The sequence below is a fragment of the Lampris incognitus genome, chromosome 9 (genome assembly GCF_029633865.1).
Source record: "Lampris incognitus isolate fLamInc1 chromosome 9, fLamInc1.hap2, whole genome shotgun sequence".
Taxonomy (NCBI): Eukaryota; Metazoa; Chordata; class Actinopteri; order Lampriformes; family Lampridae; genus Lampris; species Lampris incognitus.
The window spans coordinates 49,185,227-49,207,220 of record NC_079219.1 but is presented as its reverse complement, the minus strand read 5'-3'; the positions used below and the strand labels follow the sequence as shown (position 1 = coordinate 49,207,220).

The following is a 21,994-nucleotide window of genomic DNA, read 5'->3' as shown; positions in this document are numbered from 1 at the left end:
ACAGTGGCTGGCTTTGTGCATAATGCTGCAAGCCAGATGGGCCAGTAAATGTATTTGGACGTATCCTTTACACTTGATATTAACCATTTTTAGGTAATTAACTACACATTTTTTTTGTCTGTAACAGCCTGTCTATTTGTTGATATATTAATTTGCACTTCTGTAATTATGAAACAACAAAACAAATTGAATCAACTTGTAACCAAGCAGTGATATCACAACAAAGAAGAGCAAATTGTTTATCATGCTCTGAAAAAGTTTCTCAAAGAGTTATTCGGCTACTGAAATAAGCCTTAATTCCCAAATATGATGTAGCCATCTTGGCCTACTGCAGTGACATTATGGTGAGGTAAGAGAAGGACCAATTGGATTCCATCTGCTACAGTGGCAACCGAACCCCACATCAGATAGATTATTATAGACAGTAAGCTGTCCAAGAAAAAAATCTGCCGAATTATTTAACAGCCACATGGCCTGGATGCCCTGATCTGTGGCAGTACAAGAGTGCATGCTTAACAGCAGAGTGATAAAGTATTGGCGATCATGAGAAAATGTAACACAAAGCCCTTCAAAAATCATGTAATAACCTTGGAGACAATAAAATGTATAGCAGACAAAGGGGAGGACAGAGAGACTAAATAGACCGGTGGCCTACTTTGCAAAGAAGCTGAGAACATTCCCAATACTTAATAATGTCTCGGTGTGTATTCACAGAAGTTCACTCGATATGACATGGGCTAAAATATGAGAATGTCATGAAATAGATAAAGAGACCATGGTTAGGAAAAGATGGATTAACCCATGTTTTCAAAACATGAGCACATCAAGTGACTTCTGAGTTAAACAGTAGCTTGCATAACTTTGCAAAATGATGCTGGATAGATCTGGGTCTAAATTGATGAGGCAAGCAGTCAAAGCATGTGATCGTTTCATGTTTGGCCCACTTAATGTCGTTGTGTGAAAAATTGCCTTGACTTCACGGTTGGTAGGGAGAGCAGTCAGGACCAAAAAAGTCCATAATTCTCTCATACCTGAAAAGATTTGGGACTGTGTTGGACAATTAATCAAGCTTTAGAATGATTCTGTTATCTACACAGCTCACAGTAAAACTTTACTAAAAGAGGATAGAAAAGTTATTTCCCTTCATGGTCAGGGCATGATGGATGACCAGGTCTGTAAATGTGTCAGCTCTATTTCAGCTCAATCACTTGAACCTTTCCTGTTTCTCAAAGAATGCAACAAACTCTCTTACGCCTTTCAAGAAAATGATAAGTTATGGAGTTAAGAGGCATGAGGCAAGTAAACAGGCTGAAGCTGTGGTGCTGGTTGAGGTTGTGGCAGTGATGATAAATGTGGTCAGTGGGCCTCTGGACAAGAGTGAGGGTGGTTTAGGAAGTGGAGCATTCCAGCTTTTGAACACAGTAGTGAGTCCTGAATACCAACTGAAGAAATTTTAAAAGACTAACACTACATTATCCTTCCTAATATTGAAGCACTTAATAGCAGTCTGTAAACAATTCTGATGTTATGACAGTGTCAAATGATACACTCTTGTAGAGACACACTTGGCTTAATGTTCCAAGACCACTGATTTCTATATAAACCCACAAGTATATCATGAAAAGAAACAGCTTGGGCTCTTTCTGACAATGCTTTTCTCGGGGAGGCAAATGCCTGTTTTCCTAAACCTTCCAAAAATAGGGTTGGGACTGTGAAGACCAATTAATCACAGGTTAACAGGAAGCCAGAGGAAAAAAGAAAGAAAGAAAAAAAAACAAAGGTGTGGTGAGAAGGCTGCCCTTCAGCTGTCTTTAGACGCGGAGTGGCGTAATCTGGTTAGTGACTGAACCCAGTCGGCCTACACTCATTACATAACCACAGAACTCCATCTGAGGAGGAGGCTGAACACTGCCTGGCCGAGCAAGAGGAGGAAGACCAAGCCCGCCATCCAGCTCCTATGAGGTTTCTCGAGACTGTGCGACTCAGCTCAGCAGAGCAACAAACACATATTGCTGCACGTCAGCAGAACATGGCTCTGCTGGAGGATAAAGTGCTTCAGCACCTCAAAACATGAAAAGCAGTAAGCAGGATTACGAGAGAGCCTGCCGGTGAGTTTGTCTGAGGCTATAGAGCAAACTGCAATATAACGGGTTGCAGAGCACTGAAAAGAAAGCCCTTCTCCAAATGCAGCACAATTTCATACATGGCTGGAGAATGCTTTCCTTGGTGATAAGGATATAGAAGAGAGGTTAAAAACACAGCACAGTTCAATGAAAGTACACTCCAGTGTATAGAAAGCCGGTCTTGCTTGTGTTTAAAACAGATCGCAGCCAACTCTGACATTTTCTGCAGCATTGCTCGCCTTTGGAGGTGTCTGGATGCATCGTGTCTAAGTAAGCACAACATTTTTTTTTTGTTCAAGAATAAAGGGTTGCATAATGCCCCAGCATACAATAAGCATCACATCAGCACAGCCCCCCTCAGGCTTGGCGACAACAGCAGCACAAGTTTTTGGTAGCTAAGCGAATCAATGGTCTGCCTCCCTTCTCAAAGTGGAGTTGCCTTGGGTCAGCAGCATTTCTAAAGCGCTTCTACATCATAAAAATTATTGTCCTAAAGTCTTTCACAGTGGACAAAGATCACTAATATGGATGAAAACAAGGGAAACCAAACATGTTAAATTCTCATAAACTAAAATAAGCTTCTTCTTTTTTGTACATTTCAGCTATTTTGCAGCTTCTGATCCATTACCTCCTGCTTATAAACTGATGTCTCGCTTTTGTGAACATTGAAGTTGACGTCATTGAGCTGTTGAAAAGTGCTTGGCCAGAGCACGTTGAAGAGACCAATGTTTTTGGATGTTACTGGCTTACATCTTAGAAATCAATATGGTAAACTGGAGTTGACCATTTCCCTGGACAAAAGGAAATGCCAGTAAGTTGTCATTGGTGCAAAATCAATGAAACCCACTGAACTGCAAAGATGTAGAACATTTCCAGAGCTGTTGTTAAAAGAGTGAAATAAATAAACTAACACATGGTTTTGAGTCCATTGCCAAGTGCTTTTCTGTGTAAATTGAAGAGCACTCGGGCTTTTATTTGATTAAGCCATGGTCCAAATATGGCTGCAACAAGGAGGATTAGCAATCATTTTCCCCAAATAAGGACAGGAGCTATCTCTCTTCACTAGCCTTGGCCTGCACTGCAAGTTACAATTATCAAAAAGTTCCCATTATGAATCCAGCAGTGCAACTTGTTTAAAGTATTTTTAAGTGGAAATTAAAGCAAATGGAGTGAATTGCACTACTTTACAACCTTATCACTTGTTTTAAGAACATTCTTGACATTTGCAGCGCAGTTTTGTCTGACTTGCACATAAAGGAAACTGCATAAGAAACGTCCCCATTTTTTTTTCTTATATTAGATGTGAGGAGATGTCAAGACTGAAACCAGGATTAATTCTTGCTGAAGCCATTTTTTATTTTGTTTTGTTTCGAAACAACAACAATATGAAGGTTGAACATTCCAAACCTGATGAAGACACAATGACCAGCTTTGCACAAGCTACGTGTTGAAATGCACATGAAAACATCGGGCTGAATGCACACAAAGACACACAGCTGATGTCAGAGATTCCATGATAGACCTTCCCTGTAGGAGGCCATGAGCTGCTAGAGCTAGCCTGGCTCAGAACTGTTCACTAATCACTGAGGAATTAGTCGGCCTCTACTTCCCTTCCACCACATCCCTGTTACCCTCCCTGGCTCAATCCATCCGAGCCCTGCAAACCCCTCTTCTTTATCCACAAGACCACCACCGGCTGATGCATCAGGATTTGGAATGAGGCTTTATTGATTGATGCTTGGCTCCAAAGGCCCTCTTTCCCCACCTCATTTTGTAGTGGCTTTCAACCATCTTGTTATTAGGCTATTGAAAATAACTTCTGCTCATCTAATCTAAACTAGCAGTACAATGTATTAAAGACTTAAGTATATGGGCATTCCCAAAGTGGTTCTTATCCAATACAAGTAGTGGTTCTGAGTATCCTAAGTGTAATAGGCCTGAATGTTTATGGGGGCATTTTCCTCCTCAGTGCCCCCGTCAGCCCATTTCCTCTAGAAATCAATTCTTACAACTAAATCAAGGTAGGAGCAACAGGCTGTTAATACAACTAATAATGAGGACTAGATAGTACTTCATAACGTTATCTGTGAGGTTCTGGACATGGAGCAACCTTTTTTTTTCTTCTTTTTTTTAAAGGTCAAAAAATAATCACCCTCTAATCATGATCTAAAGATAGATTCTATGAACTGCATGGAGTTCCAAAACAGTAGACATAAATACAGAAAAAAAAACTGATGATGCTCCATGCATCGTGTCTCAATTGAGGATAACAATGACTTGGTAAAATTAGGGATAAGTGTGCCAGTGCTGTTTCTGTTTATGGACAGTAAAAATGGCATCTCACTAGATGTTTTGACACAGACTAAGTGAAGACAGTGCAGCTGATAAAGCGAGGAGTCTTTGTTTCTGGATTCTTTCTGCCCAAATGAAGGCTCACATGCGAGTCTTGCTGACTTTCACTGGAGCGCACAAGTTCAGCCAGTTCAAGTAGCTCCAGAGTACAAGTGTTTATCAAAGTGTCTGAGAGCTGATGTCATAGTGTAACAGAGCATGTGGCACAGGTCACCAAGTTTCACTCTGCCTGCTGTCTTTATAAAACTCTACCAAGCATGCCAGTGTTTCGTTCAGCTACAACCGATTACAACGCATATACAAAAGCATGTTAAACACTGAATTTAAGACGTATAAACTAACTCAGTCACTGTAGGTCAACCTCTTCATACAGAAAAAACCCACCAGTACTAACCTAACTTGGCCTCTTCCGCCCCCCCCCGCTACACACACACACACACACACACACACACACACACACACACACACACACACACACACACACATTTGGATTAAGCAGGATAACTCTAGACATCTCGCCCAAGATACCTGGAGCTGGTGAACTGTATATTCAGAACTGACACAGTTCAAGTCCATGGGAAGCCTCATTCCACGTCTTATTAGGCCTGGCTGGTGAGACGATCTATCCGTCACTCAGAAACGGCCTTAGAGGTCCCTGGCCTGTGCCATGGGCCATAAGCAAGATACAGTAATCATCAGTCAAGAAGTGGCAATTAACAGCCAACTGGAGCGGACCACTGGACAGAAGATTTCAGGGGGATCTTAGTGGCAAACCATATTCCTAGCAGAAAAGAGACACTATCAAACATTCTCTCACATTGTTGTCAAACTCATTCATAGCTTTAACAATGCACTGGCCATAAATTCAGTCTCAAGGCTGCTAATAAGGCTTCAAAAATGTCACACAGACCAGTCTACTGAATGTAAACACTCTTATCATTACATAATTCACATTTAGAAAGAAGGCAAGGAAGTTGGGCTGTTGGCTCCGTTTATTCCATTAACATTTTAGGAATGTGAGACATTTCTTGGGACGTTAACCTCAATATCAATCAATCAGTCAATCAAGTTACATTTTTTTATAGTGCTTTTCTAGCTGCAACAGCCACTCAAAGCGCTTTACAATTCATTCATACACACACACACGGTATGGGAGTGTCAGAAATGCTGGTTCTCTATGATTGAAAGAGGCATGCTGTATTCCTATCACCAGGTCTGCTAGAATGGCATTTTTTAACCAGGGCCTCCCCCTTCTGTAAAACAAAAGGGGTGTCATAAGAAACAAAGTAGATTACAGCTTCTTAATTCACATTACACATAACAAAATAAATGCATCTTCACTGGGCAAGTAACGTGTTACACAAGAAATAAACACACTTCAAAGGGCCAGTTGCACTTAACCATTGTGTGTGTAGAGCCAACAAACTTGGTTAGGGCTTATGCCAGTGGCTAAGCATGCACAAGCAACGACCGGCGGGTAGTACTAGTGCTCATGTGAATCCCCACGTGTTGCAGGCTTGGCACTCTACAAAGCAGAGCGGCTTTACGTCAATCTGTGTGTGTGATGTCATCCTGGGTGAGAGACTCCTCATTGGAACTGTGTGTTGGATTACTGCTGCTCTGTCCTCAATCCACAGTGGGTGCTGGGTCAGACTGACTAGTCAATGACAACACTAGCTTTTCTGTCTACAGGCCACCCTCAGCGTAAATCCTGAAACTAAACTGTCACTAAGGTGTTAAAAGTAAGAATGGTCATCTGCCAAATGCCTGTGAACCGTAGCTGTTGCAAGGAAATTAATTAACTCTACCAGCAAATATAGCAGTTGATGTAAATATCTAGTCCAACCGAAGAGGTTCTGGAAGTTCTTTTCCATCACTAAACTCGTATTTGACTAATGAAATTGTGAACAGGGCAGGTGAAGTTTGACTCTGTAAACCACAGCTATTACAATGCTGCTCTGCTATTTTACAAACCAGCTATTATTCAAACAGAATAGAATCATTAAATGATAGTTGTTCACCTGTCCGTGCAGTTGATGGAGCAGCCATATCAACCAGCATTTTCCTGGTGGCAGGAAATTGGGAAGGGCTAATAATTCACACAACATGTGATCTAGCTTCTCTCCTGGTGACAGGCTCTCATGTTAAAACTGGGTTGTGGCTGCTTTTATTAAGATAGACATATCATTTTTCCTTTAGCACTACACTCACAGAACTCTTAAAGTCCCATCTTACATTATAGATGTTTACTCAAGTACAACTGTGTGAGGATGTCAACCACTGGACATTCAGACCAGGCCTCATATCCCAGCCGACCAAGCAGAGGCACACAGCTTCTGGCAGCCAGGTGGAGCAGGCAGGGGTGGGATGGGTGATGTCCCGTTTCTAGGTCTCTCCACCCTGACACAAACAGCTCTGAGCACTGGCTGGCTGCTGTGTCACAAGGCTGGCAGGCATCCAGCTGTGCCGGGGAGGGTGGGGCGCAAAAGAGTTTTATGAGTCGCTGTCTAGGCGCAGAGGCCTCTCGGAGACAAGCCACCTATTGATCCCCATCTCACTGTGGCAGTTCTCTCTTTCACATCACATCTGTTCCTGTCCGACTTGCTGCTGAGAGACATGCAGAATGGAGAGGTGAAGCAATACGGAAGAGGATTTTGTGATCTCTTTTGAATTATCTTGACCTTAATGTCAACAGCAGAATGTCGCTTCTTAAATAGGCCTAAGGTGCGAGGCTTATTGGGGCTGAACTGAAATGCCTTATTACTTGTAGTTAGCAATGACTATACCATGCAAAAGTAAGTGGGACATGTAGATAAGAAAGCCATGCATTTGTGCCACTAACCTGAAGAGGCACCAATCTATTTACTTATTAATATGACCATGTCCGTTGGCTTGGCTGAGAGATCCTGAGGGAATAGCTGTGCAGCAAATGGGCTTGGCTTTGAAACCGATACTAAGTCCCTGACACACACATACACACTCTAATTGAGCAGCTGTTTGGGGGGAGCCCAGCAAGAGCTGGCTTTAAATTTTCATCTCCTCTGCATTGCTGAAGCTGTGTGGTCCCCTGGTGAAACACTAGATTCAAAGAGTCAGCCATAATGCCACGGCCAGACACCACGATAAGGCTTGATAATACTGGCTATCTTACAGACAGATGATAAAAATACTGAAGAAAGCAAAACATAAGCCTCGTCATATTTTTCAGAAAAACAAACAGCTTAGGCAGATTTTGTGCTCTGTGGTCCGACGGTCATACTAGTTTAGGGCTGCTAAACCTTTGTTAGCAAAATCATGAGACAGTGACTTTAAGGTGTGCCACAGCCATACAGGGCAGCCATAATCCAGTGCCCAGAAGTCCTGTAAACTTTTACCTTCCAATTGATGGGACCAGACAAACCTTTTTATTTAGAGGGTGAAAGTGTCATCTGGTCATACAGGAAGTCATGGAACCATTCAGTAAATGTATCCATCTACTATGTCTCCATTTATTTCCCTGTTGTGCAAACAATTTGATTCTTGTGTGTTGGAGAAAACTTTTCAAAAGAGTTTTAATCCAAATGGGGAAATCTTGTTAATAATTAATAGGGACAGAAATAAAATCGTGATATTATGTACTAGTTTAGCTTTTCTGAATTCTGTCTTGGGCAAGTTCAGAAAATGTGTGCAGGTACACGCCTTCACAGAAACTGCTTGCTCACCAGGGTGAGAAAGTAATCGTTATCATCTAAGAGCCAAAGCTGCTGGTGGGTCTAAGAATTCAGCTGCAACCCTAACAGATTCACCCACCAAATACATTGAAAAAGGATGGGTGTGGTAGAACAAACACACCACTAATACTTAGCACTGGTAGTTGGTTCCACTTTTCCCACCCTGTGTACTCACTGGTGAGCAGTCTTCCTTGCCACTGTTAGGTGGTTGCCTGTGTGTTTCGCATATCAAACATCACCCTTCACAGCCACGGGAAGGAATGAGTACAGGTGGGAGGGCTGGATGCAGTTCTTCTTCCTATCACACGACAACCCGTTCTTCAAACTTCCTTTGTTGTTCAAATTCCTATTCTGTTTTCATTTTGCTGTTTTTGTTTAGACAGGGTAACCTTTTAATTTTTAGCATTAATGACAACTTTGGATGAGCCAATATAAAAGTTTCCGAATACAAAATCCAGACATCATGGACTTTGGAGAATTGGTAGGGGGAGGGTGGCTTTTAAAGAATCCACAAAAACACTCCCTATAGGCCAAAAGCAGCAAAGAACTTATACCTCTGTCCTACTTTCATGTTGACCGTCTGTTCTGTGCTCTCGGCAAACAAGAGAGACCATAAATACAAGACCTGAATAATTCAAGCCGAAGTGTAACGTAAGCCTTTCATTGTAGTGATGTTGGAAATGACGGCAAGCAGCCCAGCCCTGGTTTCAAAGCCAGCACAAAAGCAAAATAACCCAAAACAAAGCCGACTTGGAGACACTAATTTGTACCAGGGTGGTTGTTGAGAGAAAGGCTTCATGTTGACTCTCTCAATCCATTCAGTTAGTATGATGACATTAGCCATGGTAACTGAACCAAACTGATCCGAGCATTTAAGTTTTTCAAGATACAAATAACCAAGCAGTTCATCTACAAGAACCACGAACTACTGGAAAGTACCCATTGTCCCAAGCCTGGTTTCCATCAGCTATGCACCTTAACCAGACATACAAAGGAGTTATTTGGATGGTGACTGAAAACTCTTACTTAAGAGAAACCTTTGACTGAGAATGAATAAGAAGTGTGTAGTGTAACTGAGTGAGGTTTATCACTGATTAACTGGAAGTTTAAAGACATTATTTGATGGCATACCCAAGTGAAATCAACAGCTGGACAGAAGTAGCATAACGTCAAGCAACCAATGCCCCTCACTAACCAGCTGACTACTGAAACATAAAACTCAGCATGCTACTGCTGCCGACTACATGTCCAATGTTTTGGGTGCCTTGCAAGCAAAGGTGGCCAAGCCTATTCTCTGGCACGAAATGATACTAAACAAGACACAAGCTTATATAAACACAGACAATTTAATTATGGTGTGAACAAGTTTCTCTACATGCTTTAACTCCCATCCATGGCCTTGCAGCCGGACTATACATTTCAACAGAAAAGCATTCTAATTCTGCTAGGTCCCAGCCCACAGCCCCAACTCCACATTATCCCATTGAAAAAAATCGTTATGGCAAAAGGAATCTATCCCAAGGAAAAAAAAGTTTTCAATTATATGATGGCATTAAGTGTTATCGATATTTATTCAAAAGGAAAGATTTCATTTTGGCACCCCTTTTCTGACCTCAGTGCTGGCTACCTAGCTGGAGAACATTTGGCTAACAAGATCTAGTGTTGAATTTTGGTCCGTTTTTAAAAAAAATTTATTTAATTTGTTAGTTCAAGTGACATTTTTAGAGAAAAACATTATCAGGGATGCGCAAGTGTGCAATCATATTGATACATATATTTTCCACATTTTTAAGTATTTGTTTCACATTTTCAATTCGATGTGGCCTAAAATGATGCTTCTGAATGAGCAGTATTTCTAGTTAGCACTTGAAAATAGTTTCCTTCGCTAAAACCATATTTTTAATCATTGTTCTATCAGTAATGAGTGAAATCTATAAAAACAAAGGGCAACAGGAAAAAAACTGTTCAATGTAACTGAGCTATTTTCCACAGAGAACTGACTTCCACCCAGGGGTAGAACATATTCAAACAGACATTGCACAGTGGGTACGCAACTTAATTTTTTTTAGGAAATAGCCAGATATGAAGCAGTCTACCACACTTCAAGCAGAGCAGGAACCACAAACTGGGACCCAACAGAACCCAGAATGCATTGACAATGCTCCTTATGGCATCAACTAGGAAGTATGGATACCAAAGAACAACTATGTTCACATAATAGATATGAATCTGGCAGCTGGCTAGCAAGTGGCTAACATCAGGAGCTAGCTAACGTTAGCCTGCTAACATCAGGAGCTATCTAACGTTAGCCGGTTGGAGTCTCCCTTGTCTGCTTACCTTGAGCTGCCCCTCAGATAAGGTTTTCATCGTCTGATAGTTTCCCGCAAAGTAAAAAAGAAAGAAAGAAAGAAAGAAACTCGGCGCCACCACCTATTTTTCCAATATCAACAGTTTGAAACTTTTAAATTTTTTCATAGGTGGTACTTCAGGTTGAATTCCAGACTGGACCACCAGCGACAACTTGGAACAACAACAATGTCAACCAAAGCCTCAACGAGTCGGCCCTCGTTGAAGAGCGAGCCAATCATTTATAAGAACCAGCTTAATTGAAACGCAGCTGAGCCAATGGGGACCGTCAGAAAGCTTGACTGGCGTTCTCCAGCGGCACAAACCCCAAATGAGATGTCGGGAGTTAGAAAAAAAAATCGCTAGCCAATTGGCTAGGGCTTTGGCCCAGTGGCCTATGGGAACAGTCCTGAATCCAGAGTGACAGGTGTTCCAGAGTTGACACAACGAATGGGGCGGTACCGTTGTATGGGTGAGGTCATCTAGGATGATGCAAAAATGTTCATGTCATTTGCAGAAATAAATCAACACACCAGAGCACGCTTTCAGTTTTAAAAAGTTTAATTCTTCCAAGGATTATAAAATAAAAGTCTCCAGTGGCATACAATGCACACAACATAAACAAAGGGAAACTTGAAACAAAAGATTGCGAATTAAAAAGAAAAACATACTTGTTAAGAACTATTAGTTTTAAAGAGAAAAACAATTCACAACCCCTAATGCGTACATCGCCATTTCTTTAAAAAATTAGTCAAATTCTGTGTTGAACCACCACGTGTAACTTTTTACATTACCCACAAGACACCGTACAGCTTTTCATCGTGAGAACCAATACAATACAAAAGAACCAAAATTATCTTCTCTTCGGCAGACAAAATGATAATATACTGCCTGTGAAGTTCAGAGAACACAGGATCAACGCCGTCTCCTGTCTGGGCTGCGGCTGCGTCTCCGTCCACCTCCCCTGTGAAAGATCAGACTATTACACTCGATCAAAACAAACATCTATTAGATCTGAGAATCTATGTTGCTCTGGAGCAGTTGACAAATGGTAAAACCATCAAAAAAGTATAGAATTTCCCTCATGTTCATAGCATTCCTTATACGGTTTTATGTCTACAGTGGCATATGTTCACTGACACTTAAAGGGAAGCTACAGTGAGGAGTGAAGGTTACAAGTCCAACAAAATGGTCCATGTAAACTGCACTTGTGTGAGCTCTCTCTCCTCCAACGTGAATGATACCTGTGCTGCTGAAACCACGCCAAACACACAGCCTATCACACACAATCTTTACCTCCTCTTATTTTTGGGTGGCCCTCTGACGAAACCCCAGTCGACGCTGATTGGCTGGCCCATTAGGTCTTGGCCATTCAGCCCTTCCATGGCTGCTTGGGCCTCCTTGTATGTCTCATACTCTACCAGTGCGTAACCCTGGGTAGGTAGAGTGGACAGCATTAATGATGGTGAACTAATGATACAAATAATATTCCGTTTTGGGGATTTTCTGGAATGTCTCAAAACAGATTAAAAAGGAGCAGTGATTATAGCAGATCCCATTCATTTATAATATATCTTTCTGACTCATCATTAAATTATATAAAGGAGCTACACAATAATGACTGCGCTTCATGTTGCCAAGATAGACACTAAAAAGAATATACACACAGCCTAAAACTTTTTTTTTAGAAATATCTCGGAAACATTAACAGGATGATCAATAATACCTGGCAGGTGACCACAGGTTGATGTTAATCAACATGAGAATCTATCCTAGTGAAGACAAGCCAGGGTTTTACAAAAGGAGCATTGTCCTCATATCAAAATTACAATGCTACCATCTTGTGGCTTAAAAGAAAACTGCATGTAAATAGCTTAAATAAGTCTGTGAACGTTCTCATTCATCCAGGTCATGGTTATCCAAAGGAGTTGAATCAAGTGCAACTGGACTTGGTATATACCAAGTCCAGTTGCCAAGTCCAGTTGCACCTGATTCAACTCCTTTGGATAGCTTAAATAAGAGACGACCTGGACTATTGAGCATGCATCAAAACACTAACATGTTACTTTCCCAAAGTCAACAACAGTTTTCGATGACATGTTTTACCGTGTGGGTGGGTGGGTGTGGCTGTGACGTTACGGTCTGTGCCGCTGTGTGCATGATATGAAACATTGTGCAGCATATGCGTATAAATTTGACCGGCACAGAATCGGATATATTTGAGACTGACTGGCTGGTCACTGGTCATGGCTGATCCAAGCTGAAAATCGGCCGATTCCGGTCACCGGCTGATCGATCAGTGCATCTCTAGTAACAATACTGGTTTCAATCATTGAAGCATGACGGGTGTGGTCATATGACGAACCACATACACCAGTCGATTGTTCGTGGGCATCCCGAACTCAAATATCCATTCACTCACAAACACAGAAACCCCGCAGAACGATAACTGTGCATGATTATTTGTCTAACCTTGAGGTATCCTGTTCTACGGTCAAGGTTAAGATGCAAGTTCTTGATCTCGCCAAACTCAGCAAACTTGTCATGGATGTCCTCCTCCGTGGCCTCCTCATGGACTCCGGTTACAAACAGGATCCAGCCCTCCACAGCTACAAGATACCCACAACAAATAAGATGTGACGCTTAATGCAACACAATCTGACTGACAATCAGTTACATTAATTAATTGTTCCAATACCGCATGCCAATCAAACAAAATGCCTTCACCTAAGATAGTGAGCAGGTTCACAACCATTAAGCCAAAAGTAAATGTGTTTCACTGGAAAACATGCAGGTTTGTTTTCTTGTCATACACATTCTTCTGTTTACATGTGGTAACGTGACGCTGCTCAGTGCTGTGCATTTTTCATAAATCAAAAAACAATTTCAGCTTAATATTTTCACCAAAAATAATGGTGTATCTCATACCAGAAACCCCCAACAACTATTAAAAGGGAAAAATCATGATCAACATGATACACCAATCTTCCGATCTGATACCTGAATTTGGATATCCGCCGATACCAACACTGACCAATAACAATATCAGAGCTTTTTTTTCTTGATAATTATTATCATCATTGTTGTTGGTATTATGTGAAAGGTTACACAAGGCTGTAGTAAACCACACAACACTTAATTAAAAGAGCAAAAAATATACAATAATGCATTAAATCTAAATGTATTCCAAAGCAGTTTATTTTAACTGTAGTATAAGTAGGCTTATGGCAACTCCTTCAATGTGCTTTTTCCCCCCCAATTACCCAATTCTTTTTTTTTTTTTACAAGAAGACCTATCCTGTCGTCGTTTAAGGTTAAAATGCTGGAACGATTTATGATTATTAGCCGATGAAAGGCATAAATAACACTAAGTGGTGATCTGTAAAAGCAACTGGAACTATGTTGCACCTGACCAGCCTGGTGTCAGGGTGTCTGGTGATATACACCCTGTCTAGCCTGGCAGCACTGATCCTGTTCCCTGAAACCTTTATCCATGTGTACCGTCTGGTGTTTGAACTGTTTTTTTCTCTCAAAGCATTAATTAAATCAAACTGTGACAATGACCTGGATAAAGTGATAAAAGATTGTAAAAGTGGTTCTTCACTTGTTCTGTCCAGTATGAAATCTATAGTGCAGTTCCAATCCCCACCCATGTCTACGTGTTTCCTGAAGAAATGGTATACCTAAATGTTTCTGAGTGCAAAAATCAAAAAGTACAGCTCTTATCAGCCTATCTCTCCCTCCACGCGGGAAAGAAAGATGAAAATCAAACACATGGGGCAGATAGAGAAAATAACACTGTGATTCTTTGCAACTATTTGTTAGTTTTCTAGTGTCCTTCCCTTTCTTGTGGACAGGTGCTTCTTTTCTCAAGGCTTTCTTAAATGATAACTTTTTTTCCTACTGATGAATCAGACCCTACAAGTTTTTGCAGTGCTATGACAGCTTTGAGAGATTTAGTTGTGTCTGAAAAATAATCAATTACTTTGACAGACTTGCCAGAAGTTTCATAAAAAAAATTAAAAAAAAAAAAAAAACAGCGATTTCCTCCAAAGTGTACAGTTCACTAGTTGGTCGCTGGGAATCTGTCACCGTGCCAACTGAGTCAGAATCCTACTCCATTTGATCATCATCCACCTTGTCCTGGCTCTGTGGCAGGCAGGTCTGCGGTCACCTCCTCCCCGTCAATCTGCACCTCCTGCCCGGGCTAGGCTGCACTAGCGCCGGGGAGGCTACGCACGCAGCAGCGCCACGAACTCCATGCAAACTTTGATATAGTTACTACATCATCTATGGTCATTTTATCTTCCTCCCAATTACTATAGAGTTTAGGAGACTCAAGGTTTACATTTTGTGGGGTTTCACTTGTTTCCCCGTCGCCATCGGCCTCGTTACACCCCGGTTGAGCCTTGTCGGCGGCTTCCGCATCCTCTGCTTCCGGCTCTCTATGTAGGCAAGCAAAGTGCTTGTGTCCCACATCCTCGCACTAAAAACAGTACATACTACCTGAACTTACATATAAAATTCTGGCAATGGGCTTAACATTGCATTATTAGCTACATATTTATAATTCATAAAAACATCAGACTATGGAATCTGGATCGGTCGTGGATCGGTAACGTCAGTCTGATAGCCGATAAGTGAATTACATCAGTATCAGCATCTGATACCGATATTGGATCGGACCAAACATATATATATATATATATATACACTACCGTTCAAAAGTTTGGGGTCACCCAAACAATTTTGTGTTTTCCATGAAAAGTCACACTTATTCACCACCATATGTTGTGAAATGAATAGAAAATAGAGTCAAGACATTGACAAGGTTAGAAATAATGATTTGTATTTGAAATAAGATTTTTTTTACATCAAACTTTGCTTTCGTCAAAGAATCCTCCATTTGCAGCAATTACAGCATTGCAGACCTTTGGCATTCTAGCTGTTAATTTGTTGAGGTAATCTGGAGAAATTGCACCCCACGCTTCCAGAAGCAGCTCCCACAAGTTGGATTGGTTGGATGGGCACTTCTTGCGTACCATACGGTCAAGCTGCTCCCACAACAGCTCAATGGGGTTCAGATCTGGTGACTGCGCTGGCCACTCCATTACCGATAGAATACCAGCTGCCTGCTTCTGCTCTAAATAGTTCTTGCACAATTTGGAGGTGTGTTTAGGGTCATTGTCCTGTTGTAGGATGAAATTGGCTCCAATCAAGCGCTGTCCACTGGGTATGGCATGGCGTTGCAAAATGGAGTGATAGCCTTCCTTATTCAGAATCCCTTTTACCCTGTACAAATCTCCCACCTTACCAGCACCAAAGCAACCCCAGACCATCACATTACCTCCACCATGCTTAACAGATGGCGTCAGGCATTCTTCCAGCATCTTTTCATTTGTTCTGCGTCTCACAAACGTTCTTCTTTGTGATCCAAACACCTCAAACTTGGATTCATCCGTCCACAACACTTTTTTCCAGTCTTCCTCTGTCCAATGTCTGTGTTCTTTTGCCCATCTTAATCTTTTTCTTTTATTGGTCAGTCTCAGATATGGCTTTTTCTTTGCCACTCTGCCCTGAAGCCCAGAATCCCGCAGCCGCCTCTTCACTGTAGATGTTGACACTGGTGTTTTGCGGGTACTATTTAATGAAGATGCCAGTTGGGGACCTGTGAGGCGTCTGTTTCTCAAACTAGAGACTCTAATGTACTTATCTTCTTGCTCAGTTGTGCAACGCGGCCTCCCACTTCTTTTTCTACTCTGGTTAGAGCCTGTTTGTGCTGTCCTCTGAAGGGAGTAGTACACACCGGTGTAGGAAATCTTCAATTTCTTAGCAATTTCTCGCATGGAATAGCCTTCATTTCTAAGAACAAGAATAGACTGTCGAGTTTCAGATGAAAGTTCTCTTTTTCTGGCCATTTTGAGCGTTTAATTGACCCCACAAATGTGATGCTCCAGAAACTCAATCTGCTCAAAGGAAGGTCAGTTTTGTAGCTTCTGTAACGAGCTAAACTGTTTTCAGATGTGTGAACATGATTGCACAAGGGTTTTCTAATCATCAATTAGCCTTCTGAGCCAATGAGCAAACACATTGTACCATTAGAACACTGGAGTGATAGTTGCTTGAAATGGGCCTCTATACACCTATGTAGATATTGCACCAAAAACCAGACATTTGCAGCTAGAATAGTCATTTACCACATTAGCAATGTATAGAGTGTATTTCTTTAAAGTTAAGACTAGTTTAAAGTTATCTTCATTGAAAAGTACAGTGCTTTTCCTTCAAAAATATGGACATTTCAATGTGACCCCAAACTTTTGAACGGTAGTGTATGTATATATATATATATATATATATATATATGTGTGTGTGTGTGTGTGTGTGTGTGTGTGGGTGTGTATGTTGTGGTGATAGCAGCCATAACACTGAGCAGCCCATCTCTGAAATGCTGCTGAAAATGTGCAGAAATTTGTCCGCTGGTGACAGCATCTGGGAATGTGAAAACTATGCTTACTTCTTGGTTTGCCACTACACTCGGTGGGCTACATCAAAATAGGCTACAACAACATTATATACAAGCAGTCACAATGAATGCCACACAAAGACAGTGAATCACTGTCAAGACAGGGACATGATTGGCGGACACCTCTCCGCACAATTTCGATGGCTTTTTGGAGATATACAGAAGACTGCATATAAAGAGAGATAACGCTGAATGTTGATTTGTTTCCCTTTAACATTAGAACCGGGATTTCACTCTTACCTAAAATGACCATGGGCAGTCAAAATGACTACCAGTTTTTAAACTCTATACTCTGTCAAGATAAATACCCCATTGAGATATTAATGCATTACATATGTTAGTATGTCTGTTAAGAAACTAACTGACACCAAAATTAACATTTTAACAACTCTTAATATTTTTCAAACAATTTAAAATGGCCGCTGTCCAACGCCTGTAAATACTGCAACGCATCGGTGGTAGTCATGGTGCGTCTGAAACGGCGTCTGTAGCCAGACATGTTGGAAATAATCAAAAATCATTTAGACTATTTCTCTGCACTGGAAAATGCTAGTTTTTTTTCTAGGACAGAGCAGTGAACCTTGCGAAGGAAATGATGTGACTACCACACGTCATAAATAGTGACATGACGCACACGATCACGCGCAAATTACGAGACAGTCATTTTGACCGCTCATGGTCGTTTTGGGTAGATCTTATCATAGCTTTTTTTGTGTGTGTGCAATTGATCTAAAACTCATTTTAATGCAAATATATGCAATTTTAGGAGAATTCAGGGAGCGGCAGGTCTGCATCTTTTTTTCTTCTTTCACAAGTTATTAAACTTTGAAAATCCAAAACGGTCATAATGACCATCTTGGTCCTTCTAGTGTTAAGTGACAATAATCAGTTAACTAATGATATTTGATAGCACTGATCATACACGATGAGCCAAAACATTATGACCACCTGTCTTATATGCTGTATGCCTGTGTGCTGCCAAAACAGCGCCAACCCGCCACGGCATGGCCTCTACAAGACCCCTGAAGGTGTTCTGTGGTATCTGGCACCAAAACATTAGCAGCAGATCCTTGGAGGTCAGGGCAACCACTTGAACACTTCATGTTCCTCAAAAATCCAATTTCCCCTCGGGAACGGATGAAGTATTTCTGATTCTGAAACTATTCACGAACAATGTGTTAAGTGTGGAACGGCACATTATCCTGCTGAAAGAGACTACTGCCGTCAGGAAATATCATTGCCACAAACGAGTGTACCTTATCTGCAACGATGTTTAGATAGGTGGCATGTGTCAAACTCGCATCCACATGAATGGCCAGGCCCAGGGTTTCCCGGCAGAACATTGGCCAGAGCATCACACTCCCTCCACCGGCTTGCTGTCTTCCCACAGTGCATCCTGGTGCCATCACTTCCCTGGGTAAACGGCGCACACGTACACGGCCATCCATACAATCTAAAAGAAAACGGGACTCACTGGACCAGGTGACCTTCTTCCACTGCTCTAAGGTCCAGTTCCGATGCTCGCGTGCCACTTGTAGGCGCTTTCGACGGTGGACAGGGGTCCTCGTGGGCACTCTGACCAGTCTGTGGCTACACGGCCTCATACACAGCAGGGTGCAATGCACTGTGTTGTGGCACATTCCTCTCATAACCATCATTAACATTTTCTGTGACTTGTGCCACAGTAGACCTTCTGTTGGATAAGACCGGAAGGGATAGCCTCCGTTGCCCTCGCGCATCGATGAGCCTTGGATGCCCAACACCCTGTCGCCGGTTTGTCTCTCCTCGGACCACTTGTAGTACCTTCTGTTGGATCAGACCAGAAGGGATGTCGTTCGTTGTGACCCTTGGGTGCCCAACACCCTGTCACTAGTTTGTCCCTCCTCAGACCACTTACAGTAGGTACTCACCACTGCTGACCGGGAGCACCCCAACATGCCTTGCCATTTCAGAGATGCTCTGACCCAGTCGTCTGGCCATAACAATTTGGCACTTGTCCAAGTTGTTCAGGTCTTTACTCCTGCACCCAACACGTTGACTAGAAGAACTGACTGTTCACTACCATCTAATCTATCCAGATGTTGAGACATGTGCCCTTGTTTGGAGATGATCAATGTTATTCAGTTCACCTTTGAGAGGTCATGATTTTTTGGCTCATTAGCGTATCATCACAATGATAAAGACGGATTAATTCCTTCAAAAAATGCAATCTTTCTGACAGTCAAGTAAATGAAATTCCATTAACAATGCTTACATCTTTGAGGGCCTGGCTCATCACCATCTTGTTCCACAGTATCATAATCCTCTTTGATTCTGGACCTAGCTCCTTCCTCTAGAAAAAAACAGCAAAAGGATATACACCAGATACAGTTGAGCGACTACAGCCAATAACATATCTAACAGAACTTTTGGAGGGAAAATACATTTACTGCCATGGTAGTTCACCTGAGCCAAAGCCCCTTCCTTTCCTCTTCTTTGCTTTCTCTTTCAATTTATGGATGCTTTCTGGGAAAAACAAAGGAAAACAAACTTGAATGACATGATATACAAAGACAGACAAACACTCACCGACAACCAAATGCAGCCACATTTATACTGATTAGCACGCTGACTTGCAGGGTTGTCCGTTTCATTCAGCATTTTTGGCAAAAAAACAACCACTGTTTGATAACTATTATAGGTACTCTGAATTGTTTCACTATGAGGCTTTTTACACAGCCTTTTCAAGGCAGGAACATTGCACCATTAACCCGCCTCACCATTCTGTGCAAAAGGTATCAAGACAAAATGAGGGTCGTATGTAGACTCAGCTTGTAGACAAGATGAGTCTACATTACATAGTTTTTTTGCGGGATCTCGGTGTAAAAACGCCTTATAACTGTGTAATCATTATGTCCCTGTGGTTATTGCAAATCAAGATAATGCTTGTCTATGATGTCCACTCAGCAACTATTGCATGTCTACCCATCCTGGAAGAGGGATCTGTTATCTGATGCTCTTCCAAAAAAATTTTCCAATTTTTTTCTCCTTATAGTTTTTTTTTTCTTGTGGAGTTTTCTTTATCCAAATGAAAGGTCTAAGGGGTCTCATACATTGTCATTCATTTTATTTACATCTGTTGGCGGATGTGGTATGATTGTGAAGCCCTCTGGGCCTGAAATATGATTTAGGGCTACACAAATTAATTTAACTTGGATACTTTGCTAGTACAATCAATATAATGGGATACTCAGTTGTGTAATCCAGCATCCGAACCCACTGACAGAGCAGACACTTTCTTGCCGAAAGTACAGAAAGAGTCTTTATGCATGCTCAGCAGTCCAGGTGCGAAAATCAAAGAAAGTTGAATCAGTTCATGTGGACCAGATGAACTGATTCCACTTTCTCTTAAAGCACAGAAAAGCAGCAACACTAACTATATGATGAAAACAAACGAAGCTCTTAAAATCACTTGGTTGGTGTGTGTAGCTCGCTAAATACTAGCACAGAGGATTTAACATCAGGAATCAGGAACGCTTTATCAGATCAGATCCAGTGTTTGACTGAATGATGATCTATATGAGAAGGACGTACTTAACAGCTTGTTAACTGGGTGGAGGAAGGTGTGCTCAATACATGACAATAGCCAGAAAGAATCAAAATTTAACTAAAGTAAGCTTAACATAAAGTCAATACGTCTTGTTACTTTACCGTTCACGGCAAATCCGACGCATTTTGGATAATGACCAGGCGAGTTTAACTCGTATTTATCACGGGCTCTCCCCGCTACTCAGCTCCTAGCAAAAGCATGGCTCAGCTAACACGAGTGTTAGCTTGCGCCTTAGCATACCAGCAATAAATGACCAGGACATTAGCTTATTAGCTGCTAGCATTTTCGAGAAGCACACCACCGGACGGTAAATATCTGGTCTTAGAGAACTCTGGACTTGAACAGCTGAGAACTTCTGGATTAATAACACGTATTCAAAAAAACATCAGTTTCACCGTCGCCATCCTCATCCATAGGAAAGTCCTCGCCTCCCGCTTCGTGAAGATCCAGTACGTCCGCCATGATATCTGTAAATTGCGTGTGCGAACTACCGCAGCGCGCATGCGCAAATACGTTTATACTTCGTTTTCCTGTTTTAAGGGCAGTTTGCAAACAGAGTACTGGCGCATTACTGCTACCAACTGGTATGGAGTGTGAGGGGGGTTTTCGGGGTTTTTTTTCTAAAAATAAAAGAGTAGAATGAAATAATCCTTTAGCATACTCAGAACCTGTCGATCAACTTTGTTCTTTAAAATGCTGAAGCAAAAAGGAAAAACACTGATTTCGTGAATTTACCCTTCCCTTCTGAGGCTCGAAGTTAAATTTTGTCTTTCATTTCTGTGTTTTCCCATTTCAAATTGTGAATTTTTGAGTCCCGAGTGTCCAAATCTCAGTCTCGATATAAATGCTATTTTTTTCTCTTCTGTTTCAGTCTGTAAGTCTCATACTACCTTGTTCTCTTTGAGTTTATATAAACAGCACCCTGTTCTTTCTTCCTTACACTGCTTCTGACATCTATTCTTTACTTTGTTTTAATCAAACGCTTTCTCTGTCTTGCTGCGTTTTAAATGCGTATCCAGATACTTTTGAGGGACGCACGGCTGAACTCTATGCGGGCCAAGGCGCCAGGATGGGAAAGGGGCAAATTCAGAGGGACAAGGGGGCGTGCTATTTTTGCCTCTCCAAACTTTTGCCCTGCAAAGGAGCCAGCTTGATAGGCCCGATTAAAACCCTCTCGTGCAGGCCACCATGTAACGTGGTGTAAAAATGTGTGAAACATGACAAAATACTTGACAAAGTTTATTCTAGAGTTTCCCTCATCCTAATCGAGGGTCTAGTGGTAGCTATTCTACACAGCACAAAGTGTAATGACGTTACACCATGCAGCTTGTGATTTTAGGGCAATACAAAT

The 21,994-nt window shown here is 41.6% G+C and overlaps 1 protein-coding gene across 1 annotated transcript; it reads right to left on the bottom strand.

The window, feature by feature from the left end:
* Positions 1–11,074: 11,074 nt before the first annotated feature.
* On the bottom strand, positions 11,075–21,125 carry rbm8a (RNA binding motif protein 8A). The gene is made up of 6 exons (XM_056286284.1): positions 21,039–21,125; positions 19,500–19,559; positions 19,309–19,386; positions 13,004–13,140; positions 11,828–11,964; positions 11,075–11,495 (listed from the first exon to the last, which is right to left on the bottom strand). The coding sequence occupies exons 1-6, from the start codon at positions 21,103–21,105 to the stop codon at positions 11,447–11,449; spliced, it is 528 nt and encodes a 175-aa protein (XP_056142259.1). The 5' UTR covers positions 21,106–21,125; the 3' UTR covers positions 11,075–11,446.
* Between the last annotated feature and the right edge of the window lie 869 nt (positions 21,126–21,994).

Bases quoted from the DNA above. Each gene is read 5' to 3' on its own strand.
- rbm8a (XM_056286284.1), bottom strand. From the start codon at position 21,105: ATGGCGGACGTACTGGATCTTCACGAAGCGGGAGGCGAGGACTTTCCT. The intron at 13,141-19,308 runs GTAAGCATTGTT...GGTATCTTGTAG, and splicing joins TGAGCCAGGCCCTCAAAGAT to CTGTGGAGGGCTGGATCCTG. The intron at 11,496-11,827 runs GTAAAGATTGTG...GATCTTTCACAG, and splicing joins CCACCCAAAAATAAGAGGAG to GGGAGGTGGACGGAGACGCA.